Below are 24,209 nucleotides of genomic sequence, written 5' to 3'. Positions count from 1 at the left end.
TTCATCAAAGAATGCATTAAAATAATCCAAGGCTGTGCTAGACTCATTTAAACGTGCAATCTTACAGCCAGAATTGCTGCCTTCAAAATTGTATATTGTAGGATTCAGATCAGATGATTTGTAACGGTAATCGCATTTTAACTTTTTTTTAGGTATTTCAGTTACAACTTCATCCTCAGATTCAGAATAGATATCGTTTGATAAATCTGCTACTGATGTACTCGGACCAGTAAAAGTCTTCTTCATCCATACTTGCAAAATCGCCCAATTCACTTCCAATACTCCCCTCGTCACTTTCACTGTTAGCCAAAATTTCGAACAGATTTTTGTCCGTTAAAAATTTTCTTTTATAAAACGTGCCATTTCAAGATAAAACCGTAATTATAAAGTTCATTATTAATGAATCCTTAACAACACGTTAAGGACATACAAAGAACTGATAAGAATTATTTCCGAGAATTTCTAGTCACTGGATTTCAAACGAGTTCGTAATTTAGTCTCATTGTCGAGTCTAAACAAGAAAGGTGCTACCACGCGTATTAGAACTATTTTGTAGAATGGAGATGGTTTACATTGTATTTAAATATATGCAAATACTATTTCCTGAAGATAATCGAACCAGTATTAAACAACGTGTGAGTGAAGCTACTGGAGTATCTTTACGTACAGTAGAAAGGATCATTCAACAAGTGAGTATGTTAACAAACGCAGAGTCAAATAATACACTAAAATTTCCAGCTAAAACACTTGCTAAAAGGAAAGCAACCGTGACAGACTTGAGGGAGTATGACAAACAGTTCATTAGAAATACCATTCATCGTTTTCATGAGACTGGACGTTGTCGGGTATCATTGAAGGTTTTGCAGAAAAGGCTTGAAGAGGTGTAAAAGTCGACTGGAAGTGTGAATTCTCTCTATAGAATTCTGAAAGATTTGGGATTTAAGTGGAAGAAAACGAAATATAATCGACGTTTATTAATTGAACGGAATGATATTCGTGCTCTACGCATTAAATATTTGGACAAAATTAAATATTACAGAAGCGAAGAAAGCCATTTGTATATATTGATGAAACCTATTGTACATGCAGGACACACTATGTCAAATAGAGGGACAGATGATAGTAACAAAGGATCGTTCAAAAACATTTCAAAATGAAGTAGGTTGGTTATCGTACATGGTGGTGGGGGAGATGCTCTTAAATCAAATTGAGCATTTATGTTGACTTTCAATAAATATGAAATATTGCACTAAATAGTTACCTGTTTTTAGTTGACATTCTTAATGGTAAAAATTGGCAGACAACTTTTGTATATAGCAAAAAGTAGATGAGTACCTATTTAGTTTTTTCATAATTTAATGTAAGTTTGTTTATTTGCAACCATGTTTTTGCAATTTTGAAGTCTTGTTCTGTTGGAATTTTAAGATTTTCCCAATTATCGGTCTAATTATGTTTCCAACAATTTTTAGTTTGAGCATTTTAGTAATTTCTTTGTTTCGTTTAAGAGCGTAGACGCAAAATTTCAGGCCAATGCTTTTTAACATTTTTTTGGAATCCTGAGAAAACTAACAAATATTTTTGTAAAATTTAAACACAGAATGAAAGATTACATTATTACCGAGGGCCGAAAGTCCCTTAGAATAAACAAAAAGTTTTTTTGAATGAGATATTTGAAATTAAAAATCACACTAAATTTTCTCTTTTTTTTTCACCCCTGTAACTTATTAAAATAAACATTATAAAAGTTTTCGGGGACTTTTGGCCCTCAGTAATAATGTGGTCTTTCATTCTGCGTTTAAATTTTTCAAAAATACTTATTAGTTTTTTCAGGATTCGAAAAAAATGAATACATTTAAAAAACATTTGCCCCAAATTTTGCGCCTACGCTCTTAAATCAAATATTCCCGTGTATAAAACCCTCTATATATTTTTATTTCTTAAAAATACTATATTCGTATTGTTGTCTTCGAGCGCGCCGACATTTGGCCACCATCTGTTGATTTTATGACCTGAGCCTTCGGAGACTTGCGTCTTTCAATAAAAGAAATAGCACTGTCACCAAATTTAATGTTTTCAGTTTGAACTAGGTATCCCTTGGCAGACCAAAGTTCATTTTTTTATAGCTCGGACACACACGTCGGCGTCGGCTTACTGTTCGAAAGTCAAACCAATACTATTATGTAATTAGTAATAACTAATAATAATTACAAAGCAATAGTAATTACCTGTTATTATTCTTAGGAAATCTAAATAAACTTATTCCTTTTCCTGTCACAGATGAACATCCGCGAATCGCACAAATATATCCAGCCATTTTAAATATAAATTAAACTTTTAACTATAAACTATAACTATAAACTTATATATTTAACTATAAACTATAACTATAAATAAATTATATAAATGGTCAAATGCACTTGTTGTGTCGAGTATTTACCATAGATGCCTACGGACTATCGAAAACAACCAGAATTAAAGAATAAGCACGTGTTTTTGACAGTAATACAACCAGAATCGGGCATGCGTATACAAAAATGGTACACGCTTTTGGACCGCTATGTCGCTTCTATGTGTTCGGTTTTTCTATGACAGAATGCCCTTTTGATTTATAAGTCAGGAGCTAAGACAGGAGATTAACATGATGATATGAATTCAGAAAATTATGAAAAATGGATGAAGGAACAGTTAATCCCCAATTTGCCTGTTGGATCTGTTGTTACTGATAATGCGTCATATCATAATGTACAAATTAATAAAGCACCCACCAGTAATTCTAAAAAATGGATATGATATCTTGGTTGACAGGAAAAATCTACCATTTGTAACGTCAATGTTAAGAACAAGATCATATTGAATATAAATTTGACAAAGTGCTACAAGAATGTGGATATGTTTCTTTAAAACTTCCGCCATATCATCCAGGCTTGAACCCTATAGAAATGGTTTGGGCGCAAATAAAAAATGAAGTTGCAAAAAAAAACGTTTATTTTAAGTTAGAAGACGTAAATGTGTTGGTGGAACAGGAATTTGCTAGAGTAACTGTAGATAACTGGAAGAAAGTGTGTGTGTGTGAAAGTGTGAGCATGTTGTCAAGGTTGAAGATAAGTATTTGGAAAGTGAACGTCGCATAGATGTAATTAGTGAAAAATTAAGAATTGATTTAAATGATTCTACAGTGCATCTGATTATGAAAGTGAATCATATAATTTAACATTACGATATACCTATGTGAATATTCTTCTTCTTTAGGTGCCGTCTTCTTAGCGAAGGTTGGCGATGACTTCTGCAAAGTCTTCCCTATTTTGGGCTTTCCTTATTAAACTTTAAAAGTCTAATCCTGTCCAATCTTTGATGTTGCGCAGCCAGGTCATTTGTCGTCTACCCGGGCCGCGTCTGCCTTCTATTTTCCCTTCTATAATAAGCTGAAGGAAGTTATACCTGTCGTGTCTAAATATGTGTCCAAGATAAGACGTTTTACGCTTCTTGACAATTTCTGTGAGTTCACGTTCTCTATTAATACGCCTTAAAACTTCTTCATTTCTAACGCGATCGGTCCATGAAATTTTCAGCATACGACGAAATACCCACATCTCAAAGCTCTCTAAACGTCGTAACGAGCTGACTGTTAACGTCTAAGCTTCCACGTCGTGTAATAGTACACTACATACATAACACTTTATATGTGAATATGAGTTTTCCAATCTGTCCTGTATGTATGTATTATTTTTTTACTTTATTACAATCATTTCGTATATTCTTCTATTTAACTTTGTGACCTTTCAAGTGAGTAAGTAATAATATAAATAATAAAGGTTTTAAGTTGAAAAAATCTTTGTAATTAATACTGTTATCTGTATCTATGGTTTCACATAGACAATATATGTATGTGATATATTATAATAATATGTATTAAAATGTAGTATAATATTGCCAAAAATATAATCTCATTTATTAATCAATATTTTTTGGAACGCCACTGCTTTGTTTGGTGATGCTTTACTGTTCCTAGAAATTTCCGGGACTACAGTTGAAACATACTCTATATGTACGTATAGAGCAGTTTTATGCATTCCGTAAATATACGTCCAGAGCAGTTAAAAGGCTAGTGCATTTGCAGAGAGCTGCTGTACATAATCGAAGCTATTTATTTGATAATACAGTCTATTATATTCAATTGTTTTTCAAATTTCAAAAAAGGAAAGGAAAATAAAATTCAGATATAACATAATTAGTTTTTATTGTTTTCAACTTTTTATATCTTCTTTTCATTCGTTTTAAGAATCAACACCATCAAAATGTGTTTCTTCACATAATTGCTGCACAATTGTAGGTCAATACCTAATACATTCATATAACTCACTATGCATACATGTTAAAATAACTATCGACTACACGTGCTCCATATTACATCCGTTAACTTACAAAGAATTATCTGCTCACATATAATCAAGCTTAACACAAATCATACATAAGTAAACTTACTTCTATAAACCGCTCATACACTTAATTTCTCACTGTGAGCTTATTAAAATTACCATTACTCACAAAATGCATCCATGAAGTATGAAAAACTGTCATAAATGTGTACCGACACACTAGCGATAACCAAATTAGTTGGGCAGCAATATTTTTTACTTACCGTAGAGCATTTGATCATTTGTGAATGATGGATATTGCCCAGAGTGAGATAAAAAGCATATGAAAGGAAAATACAGACATACATCATTCAATCTACTACTTTCGTTAGACATGCATTGCTGTATTTAAAAAAATAATAAATAAAAAAACTGCGAAACAAGATAAAATTAATATTTCTAACATCATAAGATCGAATTGAAAAAGCTAAAATTCCTAAGTATTTCGAATTTGAATTTTTTTGTTTCTAATAATTTTTAAATACACATTGATATAGCTAATTATTAAAAATTATAAATACATATAAACGATATATTATTTTTAAATGAGATAAACAAGCTTTTAAATACCTAAAAGGTGTCAGGTGGTCTAAAATCGGCCATACAGGCTTCTCTGTGTTATACAAGATCTCAGTAAGTTCCTTAAAAACTATCGCACGTACAGCCAATGACTTGTGCGAATGACGTATTTTCGCCTAGAATCACCAGATCCCTCCCACGGGCGAAACGATTGGAAGCATAACATTAATTCAGTGGCGTATAGCAAAATATTAGTTACGGTTACCTGATATTGAGATTTGCGTTTATAAAATGCTTTCTAAGCGATGTGGGATTATTTATTATGCTGTTTCATTGTGTGTTTCAACAGAAATCTTTTATAATACAATTATTTTATTAACATAAATAAATATTACCATTCTACAAGAAAATATTAACCTTTCCTTGTATCATTAATGAATGTCGCTTGGTCTAGATATATAAATCTTTCCTGTATAGACCGATTAATACTGAAAACTGTTGATGAAGTTAAATTATAAAAGACAAACTTTCTATGTATCCTCAAAAAATCGAGAAGACAAAAAGCATATGTATTTTTTATTAAATGTCCAACAAACAACAGTTTCAAAAGTATTAATACACACACTGACTTCCTTCTTCGGATGCATCATGTATAGTGAAATAAAATTCACATATGTGAATATTGATTATGACTATATTGCAAGTACAAAGGGCACATTTAGAGAATTTATTATTTTGAAACTAATCTTTTGACGTTTTTAAGTCCAGTTGAATAAAGAACAACATGGTAAAACCGTCTTTCATCAACTGGCTCTGGAATTTGTAAAACACAATAGATTAACCATCATATAAACTCAACGACAAAAACGATTCCTTCCAAATTTATATTTTGTTTGTGTTTGGAGATATTAGAACTGCTGCATTGAAGAATGGATCCAAATTGTTATTTTAAGGAGACTGTCAAAATAGTATGCAGACTTTATGGATGGTGAAAGATTTGACCAATTAATAGAGCACACAGCATTCAGCAGACAAGCTTTTGTGATGATAAATACAGAGCGAATTGATATAAACATGCACATTTTAGAATCACATTTAAAAATCATACTGATATTGTATGATCATCCTCATTATCATCAATGGTCAAACATTCATAGAGTCTCGTCTCGTCAAAACACCTAAGTGTTCTTCACTAGTAAGTTCTTCTTTGAAAGCTGATCACTCATTTAGTAAAGTGAAATCTTAGCTGAACGGAATGCTGAGAAATACAGTCATTTTGGAACATACTTAGTAGAATAGTTAGTCACTCTATCAAATATTAAAAGGAAGCAAAAAATAGCACTTTATTTTGATAAACCTACTAAGATCTTCCCTTGTAATGGGGATATAAAGATGAATACGCCAATGTTGCAAAATCAGCAAACATCAAAAGCATAATCAGAATAAAATTGGGATCAATTTGATTCTGATTGTGATTGGGAAAATTTAGGTGAATCGTTTTTAGCTTGGTGAGAATATTTTTGATAGCGGTGCCCTCTATCAGTTTTATTTACAAGTTCACATAAAAATACATTTCAGAATGTTCTTATTTAATGCTAAACGAAATAACGTATATATTTGTACTGTTTCAGTGACAATTGTGGATGGTACAGAATTTTGTTAATTTAAACCAAATCAGAAATTAACAACCTAATCATCAGAGAGCATACGCTAATTTACAAACTATCACTCTCTGTCCAAGTCACCAGTATGTTGGGCCAAATTTTTGCGATTAACAGTTCAAATACATCTTTATTACAAAAATTGACACTTTTTTGCATTATTTAAAAACTTTTATATTTTTTTTACATTTCCATTTATAAAACAACTAAAGGTTTTTATGCAACTCCTTGAAATGTGTATTTTTTTAATTATTTTTTTTTGACTTACATGCTAATAAACGCATTTTTAGTTAATACATTCTCATTTTGTTTTTTTTTTGCGTAAACATCAAAATAACTAAAATAAGCAACTGAATGGGCATATTAGGGAACATAAAGTTGTACACAATTGTACATAATTTAACTTTTTTTTACACAAGTGAATAACTGTTCATTATGCACAACATTTAGTCTTAATATTAAAATAGATATAACTGATATCTTACTTTAATTGCCGATATTCCTTATCATTTTTTAAGGACTACTGGACTATATTTTATTCATGGTTTGTTTTTCCTTGTTTCCGGCTAACATTATCATATATTTTTAGTTAGATACTACCTCACTCCTCTCACTGTAATAGTTGATGATATAAAATCATTAGTGTTGCAATTTATTTCATTATAATATGTTTTAGCCCCACTAGATGTAATTACTTGGAGGTACCTTCACTATATTCCTGAAACTTTTTTGCTAATCTTAAATTGTTTGAATATTTGCCAGATTATTTTAAGAAATAAATTTTGAAAATGGAGGATTTTGAATCATAATTAAAGTTGCTCTCCAATGGAATCACGAAAAGTATTGAACTAATATTCCATGTAGTTCATATTCAATACTTTGTATAGGGGAAAGGTGTGTACCTTGGGACAGTCATTGTAAAGATGTATAATATAATATGATGGCCACACTGCCTGAGATTTACGTCAAACGTTCGCTTTTCTGGACAGCCAATGGATGTGACTGATAGGTTAACACGTTTTGGTATCCGTCAAGTAAATTTTATCCATCTTTTTAAAATAAGAAGAAAAGCTCCATATTAGGTAAATTTTTTTGGCGTATTTCATTGTTATGTATTTAATGCTCACTTTAAACTCTTATGAGAAAAACTGTACTTTAAATTGATGAGGCTCGATTTAGTAAACCATGTGTTTGGTTGTACTTGGGACGTTGTTATGGTTGTACGAACGGGACTTGTTCCAAGGTTCAACCAGACATTTTTCTTCAATGCATTTAATGTTAGTCATATTATTGTAGATGGGAGAAGTTCTACAGGAAAAAAAGTGAAATCAGATGCAGAAGCATTAGAAGCAGCTGCCAATAAGATATTTGCACATAGCTAGGAACTAGCAGAGCAGTATGCCATGTTCAACAGTGTGAACTGCCCTGAATCATCAGATAATAATAAAACTGCTGGTAGGCAAAGGTTCCGATGTTTTAGAACTTCTTATAATAACAAAGTAGTTTGTTTGAAGCCCAAAGCCACAAGCTTAAGTCGAATGGCCTCTTCCAATAAGCCAAATGTGTTATATTTTTTGATAAATCGATAAATCGAGAGAAAGTTCAGAATGTGTGGAATCTCGACGACACCGGCTGCCCTACTATTCACAAGCCAGTTGGTATGCTTGTGAGCTAAGCAAATCGGAGCAGCTACTTCTGGCGAGAGAGGTATTAGCGTTACTATGATAGCCCGCATTAGCGCTGCAGGAACGTTTATCCCACCCGGGATTATTTTTCCACATGTTCACTTCAAAGAGCACATGATCAACAACACACCAGCTGGAATTATTGATATTGCAACTTCTAGTGGTTGGTCCAATGCTGAATTGTTCGTTGAATATCTTATTTCAGTTGTGAAGAGATTTCCTGAAATAAAGTGTTTATCCTCGACAATCAAGAAAGCCATCTCTCATTGTCTGCTTTACATATAGTTAGGCATAATGGAATAGTAATTTCAACTTTTCCTCCGCATATCAGCCACAAAGTGCAGCTGTTAGAAAGGTCTGTTTTTGGTTCATTTGATCGGGTAAAGCCTGTCTCTATTTACGACGAGTCAGCATTGATGGGAAAAGTATTCCCATGGGCGTTTACCCCAAACAACATTTCAACAGGTTTCAAAATAGCAGGTATATGACTATTTAATGCAAACGTGTTTGGAGACCATGAGTTCCTACCAGCTGAGGTGACCAACAGGCCATATGAACCTCCAAGAAAAAACTGAAATTGAAGAGACAGAACTTATGGAGGTGAATGAAGCCTTATCATCAACACGCAGTGTGCCAATTCCCACTTGTGGAGGAATGATGCCAGGAAGATGTAGACTGTCACAGAGTCCCGGGAGTTGCAGAAAATTAAAAAAATGTAAGCCAGTCTCGAGGAAAAAAGAGGATGTCTAAAGAGCATTAGTCGTATCTTCTTATGAAGATGAAAACTAGCTCGAGCTTAATGACATTTCCGATGGAAGCAGATTTTTAAGTTTTGAAGATGAAGATGTTCCTGATTTCTTTCTACCAGACAAAGTTGCACTCAGTTTTACCATTGACAGCTGGGTTGTAATTAAAGTCACTGGAAAAACAACATCCAGTGATGTTTACCTTGCTGATTTGGTTCAAGAAAGAACAAAACAAGAAGTTACTGTGAAGTTCCGAAAAAGGAATGTCTATTTTGTCTTTCCAGATGTTGAAGATAATGCCGTCGTAAGATTTCAAGCACAGTGAAAGAAATAGTTTTATTAGTTTTTTCCATCATTAAAGAAGGTATTTAAATATTTATTTTATTTATTTAAATACATGTCAAAATGTACAATCACTGTCCCAAGGGTAAACCACAGGTTGAACCTTGGGACTAATGTCACTGTACACTTACATGGTAAGTACTGATTTACTCGTTGGTTATAATAGATATTCTTATTATCTGTTTAGTGCTTAAATCAATCTTCTTTTACCGGGATCACATATATTTCAGTCTGAAATAAAATAAAAATAATTATAGTAAGTCCCAAGGTACATGCCTTTCCCCTACAACAATTGTTGACATAGTTTCATGATTCATTACCAAGAAGTGCCACTTGTTACACAGCTCTTTAAAACAGTCACTATACCATGACTTACTTTTTTTTAACATCAAGCCAGAAACTGTTACAAAAGCATGTTATTGTAGATAACAACTGAAGTGTTGTAAAAATGTTACTTTAATTGGAATGAACGAAGCTAGATAGTTTAAAGGACAATATTTCGAAAAGAAAAAAGTTTCCTTCGGTCTGGGAGAAGTACCAGTTCCATTTAAAACTTCCTCGGTCGAGTTTTGCTAGAAACAATTTTATCTTTAATTTTGTTCGAAACCGTTCTGGTCCATCCAACTATTTTGGACTTCATCAAATGGATAATTAGCAACTCCAAGTAAAGTGACCACAATTGTAGCCTGGGTAATCTCATTAAACGTTTTAATTTGTAGAGCTCTAATGATTATTACAAACTATTTTCTATATTAATCAATGATAATACAAAATTAATTTATACACCTACAATTTAAAGTTATGTTTATATTTTTTGTTTTCTTCTTTTATTAAGGGATATGTCACCTCTTATATGCGAATTTAACCTTAACCATAAAGTAATACAGATGTTTGATTTTGTTTTGGCAATAGTGCTATGAATTTTGGACAAAAACACTATTGGAATGAATACTTGGCCAACATAGTGGTGTTATTTTGGTATATGATCACACATAATGTATTGTCAGTAACTATAATTGATCACCAACGTCCGACACATATGCTAACGCAATAATCACGTAATGAGAACGCCAAACTGAAAAAATACGAAAAACACTTGGCTGAATTAATAAAATAACTGTTTTGCAAGAAAAATTATTTGATATACTTTTTGTGAAATACAAAAACTTAACCTATACTTTAAACAGCAAGCAATTTTCTATTTTTTCCAATCTGATTTGACTGTCGCATCATGGTCAACTGGGACGTTCGTGATTATCATGATTCCCTATTACATAAGTAAAAAATAATTGCCTGTGGGAAGAAATCAACAAAAATAAATTATTCTTTAAAAAAATCGTCTCACTAAAATAATTATTAATAAAATATATCTGTATCTACAGGAATTTTTAATCACACTACTCAGGCGCCCAACTGGCCAATATTAATAACTAAAACCAACCAACAAATGGTAAGATTGTCTGGAGGGGGATCCCAGAAGTACTGATAAGTTTCAAGTTAACCAATAGCAAAACTGTGTCACCGTTTGGTGGTTGGTTCTCTCAACCGTCCGTACTAAGAGCCTGTCAGGTAGTCTGATTAATCGTTAAGAATATGTAAATTAAACTGAAAGACGTAAAAACATCGTAACCGAAACATCCAGTCTAAACGAATTTATTAAACAAACATCTCAAATCGTTTTGAACACAACACGGTGCTTTGGTAATCGTTTTGTTATCACTCGTGCTATTTTTTTACTTTGAGAATTTTAATACTAAGAATTTCACTCCAGACCTTCGACGAGAAACATATATACAATTAAAAGGGATTTTTTAATCAATATTCCCCTTATTCATAAACGGATATATAATGAAAATCCAGAATGAAGTTATCTGAACGTTAATACAATACATCTACAGATTAACTTGTAGAAAGTACCCCAGTGTTTTGAAATGTATACATAAATTTTGTATGTTATGAAGAAAAATTACAAGTGTCATAATTTCTTTAAAATATCATTGGAAGTACAGTTTCTACAAGTTGCTGTAAAAATTTCACTGTCATACTAAGAACATTATAATATATTTTCGTACAACAAGGCTGCATCTAACCAGCGCTTGTTGTTTAACAGTCATTTTAAGCATTGTGTTCTTAGTATGTCAGACTGACAGATGAAAAATCGGTTTTAGACTGGATGTTGCAAAGTAAAGAGATCAATGGATTGCAAGCTTAGCACTTGCGATTGTTGTTGGCGTAGGAACGGGTAGCACCCTGGGAACGCTCCCCACGCCTTTGTCGACGGTTGCGACTGTTTACTTCACGAGCCTTGTTATTCCTTTCCAGATTACCCCGTTTGATGGCCTGGCAAGCTTTTTGCACTTGAACCTAAAACAGAAACACACTATATTATATAGTTATCCTATTGTACCAATTATATTGAAATAATACTAATAACTGAGAAATCCATACTTTGGTTTTTTATTTATTAAAATCAGCATCCCCCCCATCGCGCGTCCTTAGTGGTTCTATTCCCTCTATCCCAAATGTGATTTCACAAGGCTCCGATTTAGCTCAGGATGGCTCGACTGAAGATCGTCTGGACGTAAAAATGTTTCGCTTCTCGTCAGCACCTGGAAGCGACTTTTATTTGTTGAAAATTTCTTATTATATTTTAAAAGTGTTCAAAGTATATTCTTGAAAAAATTTTACTCTACATAATATGCGTGATATGTTTAACCATACTGTGGCTTTGTCAGATTAATGTACAGTCAATTTAAAATTGAAATAGAATCATTTATTTTAAGGTTGTCTAGAAGCTATTTTTATGGCATATTAATTTTTTATTAAAGAAGATTAAGAGAGGTTTACATCTCCATCTTCTTACAGCAAGGATATATTTCCCCAATTTACTAAACACCGAAAGACCAAAAAGCGAAGAAGCTAAGACAATCAGGTACAGAGTCAAGTATAATTTAGATAGTCTATGCCCTACGGAATGATTCCATTAATTCTCTACATCAACTAAGACTGGCGACCAAACCTACGCAGATAAAAATGTTACGGCCCAAACATATTCCTTTACTAATACGATTCTGTATATATTTGTTTATCGACAAATTACAATCCAGCCCTGTACTATATTTAGTTTATCACAAAAAAATCGAGTTTTGTTAAATGTCTTAAATGTAAATTTTTGTTACCTCATAAATCAGATCCTTTCATAAATTTGAAGAAACCTTTACACAATATCTAAGGTGCCAACTCTAGGTGCCATTACAACTAGGTTATAGGTATAAAAAAAATTTCAACCGAACCTTTTCTACACACATGCCTGATTTATAGTCCTATTTTTACTCCTCACTAAGGGTTTTTTTTTTTATTTTTACCTTGGATTAGAACCTTTAGCCACGTAATTACATACAAATATTAGTATTCATTCATTCAGGATTATACAGGAAGGACACTTTTCACGCTCAGGGCGACTTCATTATAACATACAAGACATAAACCATGGTTAGATAGGTGGGCAACAAATAGGTAGACATACAAAGGAAATATCTATTCAAACGATCAATTTTTCATTCACGCCAATTTTTTCAGAAATTCAATTTAACAGTTAACAGAAAGAGGACAGCGTTACAATGAAAATCTGAGAGTCCCAACCACTCTTTTTGGAGGTGGATCCGTTTGCGTGTGGGGAGACATATATGTTTTGACGGTCACACGGACTTAGTCATCTTAATTAATGAGACAATGACTGCTACACGATATCGAGACAGAGTACCAATAGTTGTTCCATTTTTTGGTGCAATAGGCGAACAATTTGTTCTGATTGATGATAATGCTGCCCTTACCCTGCGAGAATTGTCAACGAGTGTATAGAAGCTCATGGCATTACAAGAATGGAGTGGCCACCCTGTTCACCTGATATGAATTGCATTGAACATGTTTGGGCCGAAATGTCTAGGCAACAAAACAGGCTCCTTCAACCGCCCCAAACCTTAGATCAGTTGGCCAATACATTACGCGCGATTTGGGAACATATACCGCAGCAGTTCATCAATAATTTAATAAGAGGTCTTCCAAATCGAGTTAGAGCACTAAGGCGACACAGAGGTGGACCCATACATTATTAATTTTTCTTTTCGGGATATTAGAAATTGAGTAGAATAGAAATTTTAGGTTGTTATTTTTACAATTTTTGTTTATTTTCTATTTTTTTTTTTCTTAAAGAATTTCTTTCTTTCGGTTTATCTGTATGAAAATACGAAGTAAAAATAAATCTTTATTTATATCACTCCATTTTTCTATTTGACCTTATGAACAAAAAATAAAATACATATTTTCATAATAGAAGTGTAGTTGCCATACAGAGACATTGCCTCAGGGTCAGCAGCAACCTCCATTGGGAGTCTTACGTTACCATGCAGGGTATGTATTAAAAACTTTAACATCACACCATCTTTTTATCAAAACTGTAACAAATAATTGTACCATTGGTAAATTTTGTACCATTTTAAGGGTTTTTACCCAAATATTTAGTGGCTTGGCTCATGTACACCTGGTAATACACTGATGATGGGTTTTTTAGTCCGACAAAGTTCTGTGATGTAGCCCGAAAGGACCTTTTTTTTTAATTATTATACCTTTTATAAAGGATTTAAAAAAAAAATTTTGATTTATGGTATACAGCCATCTACAGAAATTTAATTTTTCTTGTGGATCTTATTCTAAATCATATATCGCAGTTTAAAGTTTAGTTATAAATTATCTGGCGAAACCATAGTGTAAGGAAACATATCAGGTATAAGTGAGTATAGTGGAAATTTTTAGTACAAAAACATAGTTTTTCTCGGAACCCGTCTATTAGAAAATAGGTATAACCCTACACCAATGTGTACAGGTTTAGCAGATTGGTATCATATGTTTTTGGAATCACTGGTGGTCTCCAAAAAGTGTTTTCCACCTGCCACCTAGAGCCTCACAGTCATGCAAGATATGGTTGACTGTTTCAGGTTCTCTGTTATAAAGTCTGCAGCTATGTACACCTGAAGAAGTACCTTAGGCCTGTATCTGGGTAACATAATGGTCAGAAATCATCATCCATATGGTATCCCTAATTACATTTATGATCTTACCATTACAGTTATTGGTTTTCTTGCAATCTACAAGATCCCATTCTCGCCGTTCCTTTATAACGATGTGCAAAGGATTAAGGTCCAGTACGACCTCCAAAGCTGCTCTTTGATATGATTCTCAAATCCCCTGTAATTGCAAGGCAAGCTAATGTAACTTGCTTAATTTGAGGATGGCACTGTTTTGATTTATACCAAACCAATCCATATTATAATCCAATATAGCATGTCTGGTTTTAAATCCCACATTTTTTCATAAGTATGTCTGTTTACCATTAACGTAGTCTCCGCTCTCTTGATTATTCCTTCTATCTGTTGATTCTAAGTACGCCTCGAGTCAAATATTGCCCAAGGTACTATATAGTACAGATTTAGATTGGTAAGTGCAAAAACATAGGTACTTAAAACAACCTACGATAAGAAGTATTTAAAAAATACCATTTAATATCAATTTCTTTTAGTAGAAAATTCTCAGTTATATTTACAAATAATATGGCTAATATATTAAATTATGCGGTCGCTAGTATCAAAACTAGAACTGGTTTGCAAAACTTTCCGTCTATCTTAAATGTATAAAGTGATTAAACTATGATACTTTTATGTAACAATTGTTAAAAAAAATGTATGAAAAAAAAATGAATGTTCAGATTAGACAACTAGTAGATTAAGCACCGACCTCGGCAACGAACCTTGGTATTTTATTCATTACTTCATTAATAATACTAAACAACAACTGAACTTTGGTATTAACTAATAGAGAAGAGCAATATAAGAATATTTTCTCATAAATAAAGTCTCTAAGAAAATTTAATGAATACTGTGAAAATAAAGATAATCCTTTGTTAATTAATAATCTATCCCTCTATATGATCTACATTCTACATACATCTACATATACAATCTAGTGAACTATAAAATGCGTTTGTTAGTTATGTACATATTTATTATTTTATTCTTCTTTTTCCAGTTGTTACCTAGTTTTCATTTGGCCTTGATTTTCTTGATTTTTCACGCACATAATTCTCCAGCCTGTACAACAGTCCCTAAAACACATTCAATTATTTAAGTATATATCCTTATTCCATATTCGTGTCCAATTTCCTATACTTTTCTTCTACTATAATTTTTAGTGTAATGGTCACTACTTAGTGTAATCACAATTTTAAAGGTGACCAGATGAAGCTCAGCCATGGACTGACGCAGGGATATGTTTTGGCACCCTTCTTACTGTTTAATTTATAGATCGCGGCCTGCCTAGGGCAACTTCACAGAAATTTGGCTACGCTGACCACACTGGCTCATTGCAGCAAGACATAATAGCATAGATGTACAGAAACAATACAACCGATGACCTTACCATTTTAGAAGAATATTTCCGCAAATGGAGAGGCTGCAGCCTAACGCAACGAAAAGCAGAATGGGCTGTTTCCACCTTAATAATGCCAGAAAAACTCTTCCTTGACTTTGAAAACAGACTACTGACTCAATAACTCAACACCAAAATCCTGACAAAACTTGTGTTTCAAGACAAAGTTTTAAAGAACACCCACAAAGAACGTCATCACAATTAAAAACGTGAAATAATATAATCCAAAAGCTATGTGACACCACATGGGGTTTCTCAACCTCCGTACTCAGATTATTCGCTCTCGAACTTGTATACTCGGCAGCTGAATATGCTTTTCCGGTGTGGCTCAATAGCATACACAAGAAAATTGTTGACAACCCATTAGACCAGACAATACGAAACGGATCTTTCTTTCGCACCGACGAAACTACGAAGAAGTCATTATCTGCCCAGGGAAAATAGACAAATCCAGGCCAACCATCCACCATGACAAGCTTAATATCGAAATAGACCGTGCTACAGATATTTCGCATCGCCAACGCCTAGAGAAGACAACGGGAGAGCGACTCACCGCAGGAAGTACGCCAAATAGCCTGTCGATCAGAAACCGCCAGACTTTGAACTGCCCTGAAATACATGGACAACTTTTTCTTCTTATTGCACCATCTCCTTTCGAAGGTTGGAGATCCAAATGGCAATTGTGGCTTTGGAACCTGCTGGACGAAAGATTTCTGTGGATTAGCGGTCAAACCATCTACTCAGGTCTTTCAGTCACGAGTTCTGGCATCTTCCAACTGATCTTTTGCCCTGCACTTTACTTTCCAATATGATTTGGAGTAATTCATATCTTTCACCGCTCAACAAATGACTTAAGTATTGTATTTTTCCGTCTTTGACTATGCTGAGTAATTCTTTTTGTTTACTCATGCGCCGAAGTACCTCACCATTGGTAACTTTTTGTGTCCATGGAATTCTCAGCATCCGTCTGTATATATACATTCCAAAGGCATCTATTCTTTTTTCTATTTCAGAGTCCATTGTCCAACTTTCGCAGCCATACAGCAAAACAGAGAAAACGTAATATCTGATTATTCGACATGGACAACAATGAACGGAAAAAGAACAAGCTCAATGTAGCTCATATAGCTCAAGCTATATGCTCAATATAAATTGTACTTTATTAATTTTTCTTCGTCTTTTCCAAATGATTGCTGGTCAAAAGAGAAATTTGTCATTTGTCTTCTCTTTTCATAGGTGCTCTCAAATGGTGTTCAGGAAAATTAAACCATACATAGGTCTATTATCAGTCTTAAATCTCATAACAATACGCACATACACATATTTCCTATGATTTAGATTACGTGGAGAGGATTACACACTCAAAACAGAATTTTAAATAAAAGAAATTATAGTCGCGGTATATATATATGCTATAAACAATTATAGTCGCGGTAACATATTGTAGAACGCTTTAGATACGGCGACATTTGATCCATTCATTTTTATAACCGACCGGATGCCTGAGTCGAAGCACACCAGTTGGAAAGCATTTCGTTAGTAGAGTGTAGTTTGGTGTAATTTAATTATTTTAAATACAACAACCAGCCGCCGCACTATATGTTAAAATAGAACTAACAAAACCTACAAATCTAAGCGTTCTACTATATGTTTTACCGCAACTATACTAATTGATTATGTTACCTTTTGAGCCCGTTTGCTCTTGTGCCTTTGTCTCTCCTGTTGTTGCATAACTTGCAGACGATTCAATCTGGGTACCCTGTTAACCACTGCTACGGCTTCTCCTTCTAAGTTCTCCTCCTCCACTTCAAGATCCTCTTCTTCATCGCTTAATCTAGAAGCCGAAGAAGGGGGCCTTACTGGAACAGTAACGGTGAAATGCCTTCTGCTTGGGTGTATATGGTATACACTCATGCTGGGATGTTCGATAAGGAGATTTTCCAACGGTGAGGTTTCCATATGGATAGGTCCTTCCGAGGTAAAACATGGAGGAGGTGTAACGAACCAGGATTCCTCCATGTTAGACCCGCAGGGAAGCGACGACGTCGAACTCGTTCGGGTAAGAACTCGCTCGATGACGTTTTCTTCTTCGTCGAGATCATCGAGACTTTCCACCGAATCGGTATCTGAGTTGCCTTCGCTGTCCCTGTCTACGAGGACCCAATCATCTTCGTCTTCAGCCCTCAACCTCACCGCCCTGTTTTCTTCGACCCCTTCCGCTGTTGCTCCAGGTTCTTGACTTAATACGGAGCCTAATAAATAGTTCGCCAAGTTTTGGAACATTGTCTGCAACAAAAAAGAAAACATTAGATTCCCATAAAATACCTCAGTTTAAAAAATATTAAACAAATAGAATATAAAATATAGAACAGCAGCAATTAACAAATTGGCACAAAAGGAAAACGGAAACCAAAAAAAGTATTGCACATTTTGAAACAGTCACTTGGAGAAGGCATGTTTCCACTGAAACAGTTGTTGTGAGTTGGTAAGTTTATTGAAAATTATATTAAAAAATAATTGGTAGTGTATTATTTAATTATTGTTTATCAAGAATCGCTAATAACAATTGATTAAAATAGCTTATTGTTACAAATACCAACTCTCCGATTTAGAAACCAATTGAATCTCCTGACAAATAAAATTTTGACAGAAAGCATACCTTTACCTTCTTTAAAAATAAATCCCAAATTTTGCGCAAAAGCTGTGTGTTTACATATAAAATCTTCATTTATGTTAATACATTTATTCTAAATTGATTTGTAATTTTTAATTCACTTTTTTTCACTTTATATCTATCAATTTGTATCTTTAATTTTAAATCCCCAGCACAATCTCATTTAAACACTGCAGCCACAAACCCTATTGTTACCATAGTGTATTGTTTAAGGTTGTCAATCAGTTGTCACCGTCATTATGTAAATTAAACGTTTGTATTTGTCCTAGACCGGTCACTATATTATTTCAAATTTTTATATGAAATTTCCGAGTTATTTGTTGTATATTTTTGGAAAAGTGTTAAATCTGTGGAATATTGCCTGAAAGTTATCTTTGTTAATGGCAATTCTGACGTCATGGACTGCACATTTTTAATGAACTGATTTTAAAAGTTCCGTGTATTTTACCTTTTTTTCTACGGTTTACAGAACTCAGTTCTTATTGATAAAGATCTTAGTGAAACAAGGAACTGTTATCCATTTTCTGCCTTCAATTCTTTCCCTGATTTTATTCTACATTTATATACTTTTAGACCAGGGCGGATCTGTTTTGAGGTGGATGTGAGAAGTGTCATTCTGATTTTTGCAGAAATAGTTAGGTGATAACTTTTATCACTATTAATTATTAAAAAAAATTAAAAAGATATTTAAAAATTACTAAAAACATCGATTTTTTTCTACCTTACTTGCTTATATTAAAAAAATTCATTTTGGAGCAAAGTTGTACTTAAATAAGATAGCGAAAATTAAATTTTCTATAAGATACGGCAGGTTAAAAATGTTAAGCAAAGCTGTATAACACAATAAAATAGTCCACCAAATTTCATTAAAATCGATTGAACAGATTTTGCAATATTGTTTTTTTAATTGCTTTTGTTTAAATCTGATCTTTTGATCAGAGTGTCCTATTGACAACGCTCAGAAAGCGTTTTAAAGGTGAAGAGAGCAGCTTTCTAACGTAATTATTGTATTTTTTTCGAAATTAAAGTCAGTTTCTATTAAAGTGTTGCAATAAATAAACGTTGCGCAATTTTTGCCATTTTTTACGATTCTCATGAGTTTCTTAAAATTTATCGCTTTTCCATTAAGCGGTCACTATGGAATTTCCATTTTTAAAGCCCAATTTTCAAAACCTATGGCATGAATTTTCGGTTTTGATTTTTGGCAACAAATGTGAAGCATTTCAAATATACTTAAAAAACGCTGAATTTAAACTCTCACATTACAAAAATTTATCAGCAACTTTTTTGAATTGTTAAAGACACTCATGTGAAAGAAGCAAAAAAAATAAGATTATTTATTTTAAACATTACTTTTAAACGCAAATAACTTGAAAACTACTTACTCTATCGCATTGAGACAAACAATGATATTTAAGTAAAAAGTGAAGAAGAATAAAAAAAAAACATGTAGAAATAATTATTACGACAGTGGCGTAGATTGTGAGGGAGAAAAAGGAAGTATCTATCCCTACAGCTACAGTACCTACAGTTAAATTATCCTAACATAATATGTAAACTGTGTTAAGTTTGAACAAAAAATATTGGAAGGTGTTAAAACAATGGGCCAAAATCATTTTAGAATATTTGTAATAAAACACTCTTGCTAAGGAGGAATATTTTATGTAAGTGTTTTTGGTTAAATCTTCGTATTTTGTGCAAAGGTTTCTCCAGTACTACATGGACAATTCTTAAGGAAACACTCTGTATAAGTTTATTTAAAAACGATTATCGTTGCAGTTAAAATTAGTAATTATCAAAAACATTTTATAATTTTTCATCTATTACGTTCTCTGTATAAAAAAAAAGGCTTAAACTAGCTTCGCCCTGTATAAAAACACGTCGAAAAACCTGAAACATTGATTACAGTATAATCCCTTTAAAGAGAAACAACCGAGATAAACCCCATACACTTGTTCATGACAATATATAGACTCTCCTCTTTAACCTCGAAGGGCTGTAGGGACAAAGACCAGCGACTCTTCACATAACTACTTTTTTAATTTCTACCTAGCTTTCCCTACCAGCACTCGCTCTCGTTTAATATATTAACACATTAATTGTTTTATCTATACAATTTAAATCATTCATTATCATAAATTAAGGCAATAAATTTCTACAAACAGATCAAATAAGCTCTGTGAAATGGAATAAAATATACATACAGTGAGCGTTAATATTACTCGTAGCATAAATTAAACATTTTCAATGCAATGTTTTGAAACTCATTGTATGATTCAATAAAAAGTAATAAGTAAGGACACGACTTTGTGAATATGAAGTGAAAGAACATGAAAAGCTTATGTCTTTAGAACTTTGTCTTTAATACTTTTAAAGCAAATCTTAAATAGATCTTTAGAGAGATGACAGTAAGCCATAATACATAAGGTTTATGAGAGCTAGTAGTAAACGAATATACCAATCTTTGACTTAGATCTTACTTCGTATATTAGAAGGAAGTCATATTAGACGGAAATTGGTTATCAGTCTCTAGTATATTAAAATTTCACTGACTTATCAACTCAGAACACAGAGACCGGATCCAAAGGTTGTAATGTTTAGTCAACAAAAAAGAGAATTGGTCAATGACCTACAATATATTCTTTCAACACAATATGAAAGGTTCCAAATGAAACTTGTGGTCATAAACAATATTTTGATAAAAAAGTAAATCATAGAGGATCGAGAATTCTTCAGAAGATTTTAATAATGTGGTATTCTTAAGGAGTTTTTAACCGACCCTTTTACTCTGAGATATTGAAATCTTGAACTACAAACAGAAGTGTATCACATGTGCAAGATACTGAGATGGGGACGAAAAACAAAAAAATATTTTAAATTGCTGAATAAACTCTGCACCCAAAGACAAAGAAACTTATTAATCCCAATTTTTGATGGTTTTGGACACTGACAAGGATCAAATAGATCAGCTCTAGCCCAAAGAATGTACAGATAATAAAACTCCGGACCATCTTGAGCTCTTAATTGATTTTTCTGAGAGCTTCTCTAAAATGAAGTTATTCCTAGTCTGTGGACATACAAATTGAAAATTTGGAGGTTACGAGGGAACATTTTCCGCTACTAAGAGAAGGTAAAGGCGACATCAGACAGCTCGTGGAGATGCGCTCTTCGCTGGTTCACGTTTGCAAAGAGGAAAAGGAAATATATACAGTGAAAAGGAGAGACCACGGATGGCACCCCATATGCTTTAAATCAGCTTCCAATTTCCTTTGAATTGTGTTAAAATACAGTCAAACAGCGGAACGGGCCGCGCTAGCCATAAATAGACAGTTTTGCCCTATCTCAGAGATCGTAAACTACAAATATTCAGGTAAAAACGATATTTCACGTTGGGTTGGTTCACGTTTTTATATTTTTTTAACTTTTTCCATTATGTATTTTCTATCTTTATTCGAACGCCACTCTAAGTTTTGTCAGATCGTACCTTAAAACTACATGTCGACTCTCAAAAACTCTAGAGAAGTGACAATCTAAGATGGGCTTGTAGCTACAAGATCCAAAAGTGACCGTTCGCTGTAGAAATTATCATTGTCTAGCTCATATTCCTGCTAATTCCTACCAAAAGTCCTTGAGCATGTAGCATTTGTTTTCCTATCCCGTATAAGGTTGTAACTGCGCCTTACAAATAACCAAAAAAATTTTTTTATAAACATTAGAATTTACCACTACTACCCTCGGCTTCCCTAAAAAAAAAAAAAACCCTTCGCAAGGGTGAAAATCGATTGACCAAGAATCTGTACGCCGTAGAAAAAAATGTTTCAAATAACAAATGTAGGGGAGATAATTTTGAACAAAAATGTTTATTACCACTTTTTGTGTAGAATGAACCGTTCTCTCACAAACAACGCTTGGAGCGACCGGCGATGATGAATGTCAGTTACGCGCACGAAATCGGCTTAAAAGCCTACATACAAGAAGGCAGAAGAAGAAGAGCCTAATCTTTAAAACCTAAAACATTTCAATTTTGAGTTTTGGCAACAAACATAAGTCATTTAAAATATGCTTAAAAACCCTGATTTTTAACAGGAAAGACAAAAAAAGGAAAGACAGTTAAGATTTTATTTCACGTATAGTGCCTCTGTATATCCTCTTATACGTATTTCATCCTAAAAGGAATCTTCGGAGCAGCTATTTACAGATGCTCTGAACGAGAAAACAATCTTTCCTATCGTAATAGAAGCAACGCTAAAATGGCTTCGATATGGACGCAATAGCGACATCTGATAATAAATCACGAAACTCGAAATCCAAAGAATTCTAATTGTCGACACCAAATTCAAATTTTTTATTTAATCTGTGCCTTCTAAGAATTGCAATGCAAAACAGACGTTGATAAAGATATAATTAGAGAAATGGTGAATCTAAAATTGTATTCCACAACATATCTCCTCAACTAAGCAAAAATGCCTGATGTTTAAATTTCACATTACAAACGATAGAACGTCACGGGAAATGTCTCTATGAAGACTGTATTGGGTGGAATTTGTAGCTGAAGTTGTGTGGTTTCGAACAACGTACTTGTGTAATCGAAAAGAAGCAGTTTTAAACATTTTAGATCATTGAAAATTTAAATTCAGCTTTTTAGACATATTTCAAACGCCTCACATTCCAGCCACACGCCAGAAATTCCATACAACGCAATTCCAAAATCGCACAACGTTTATTTATTTATGTAAACTATTTTATGTAAACTGTTTTAGGGGGAAGGAGTGGTAAACTTTTTGCATCTTTTTTACGGTCCCAAAATTGAAATCCTCAGTAAAATTCAGCTTGTTCAGGCTTGTTGTATTATATTACCTAGAAAAATGCTAGAACTTTTATGATTTGATCTAGACACAAGTATTGATACCATCTATTTTCTAATTTATGATCAAAAACAATGTTTCTGCAGGAGCGTTTGTCAAATGAGAAACGCAGAAGAAAAGCAAATATTGTGTATCATCTAGAACCACTGCTATTACTTTTTATAAATTTATGTAGATACTAAAATAAACTAAATATTGATTTTTCATAAGGTTTTATATCAGCTAACTGCTGTAGTAGGTGTTTTAATTTTATGTTAAATTTGATTATACAAAAAGAAATATATATACCAACATATGTTAATTTATTTATTTGTTTTTTATAAATCAAGGATTAGTATGAAAATAATGATATTCCGTTCTACATTGGATTACTGTTTCTTAGGTCAGTTTGCATTCAAGGGCGTCTAGTTTGTTTATTTTTAAGAATGATCGATTCTATGTCACTTTTTATAATAATCAATTATTACTATAGTTATTACCATTTTAAATCGTTTCAAAAACCCACGTATTGTAAATGCGTCTGTTCAAAAGTTATCAACTTAATTTATCTATTAAGAAATGACGAGAAAAATGAAAATTGCAAGTAACTATTACAAATTTAGAATTGATAACAAATGTAAAAATGGTCAGGAAACAATAGAATTTTAGGATGTTTTTGTGAGAAAAGATTGCTGGAATGGGTGCATGGATAACTGGGTGCACTGTAAGTAGTATTTCAAAAGCTCTCGAGTTCCCTTTTGACAATCATCAAAGTGTAGCTCTGTGTACCGATTCCTTATCTGCAATTCATTCGTTAAAAAATATTTACAATCAACATCCTTT

The 24,209-nt window shown here is 33.1% G+C and overlaps 1 protein-coding gene across 5 annotated transcripts in view; it reads right to left on the bottom strand.

Annotated features, from left to right (window-relative positions):
* Positions 1-8,179: 8,179 nt before the first annotated feature.
* TP53INP (Tumor protein p53 inducible nuclear protein) overlaps positions 8,180-24,209 on the bottom strand; it is a 322,855-nt gene continuing 306,825 nt past the window's right edge. For 4 of the 5 annotated variants that reach the window (XM_072543963.1, XM_072543961.1, XM_072543964.1 and 1 more), the window contains 2 exons: positions 17,532-18,134; positions 8,180-11,732 (listed from right to left, as the gene is read on the bottom strand). In XM_072543963.1, coding sequence (XP_072400064.1) covers positions 11,577-11,732; positions 17,532-18,131 — 756 coding nt within the window. In that variant the 5' untranslated portion in view covers positions 18,132-18,134 and the 3' untranslated portion in view covers positions 8,180-11,576. Of the gene's footprint in view, positions 11,733-11,816; positions 11,978-17,531; positions 18,135-24,209 lie in introns of all 5 variants that reach the window. The other variant, XR_011952011.1, reaches the window with a different exon arrangement.

This window comes from Diabrotica undecimpunctata, chromosome 9 (genome assembly GCF_040954645.1).
Source record: "Diabrotica undecimpunctata isolate CICGRU chromosome 9, icDiaUnde3, whole genome shotgun sequence".
Classification (NCBI taxonomy): Eukaryota; Metazoa; Arthropoda; class Insecta; order Coleoptera; family Chrysomelidae; genus Diabrotica; species Diabrotica undecimpunctata.
Note: the sequence above shows the minus strand (reverse complement) of the source record. Positions and strands in the feature narration are given on the sequence as shown.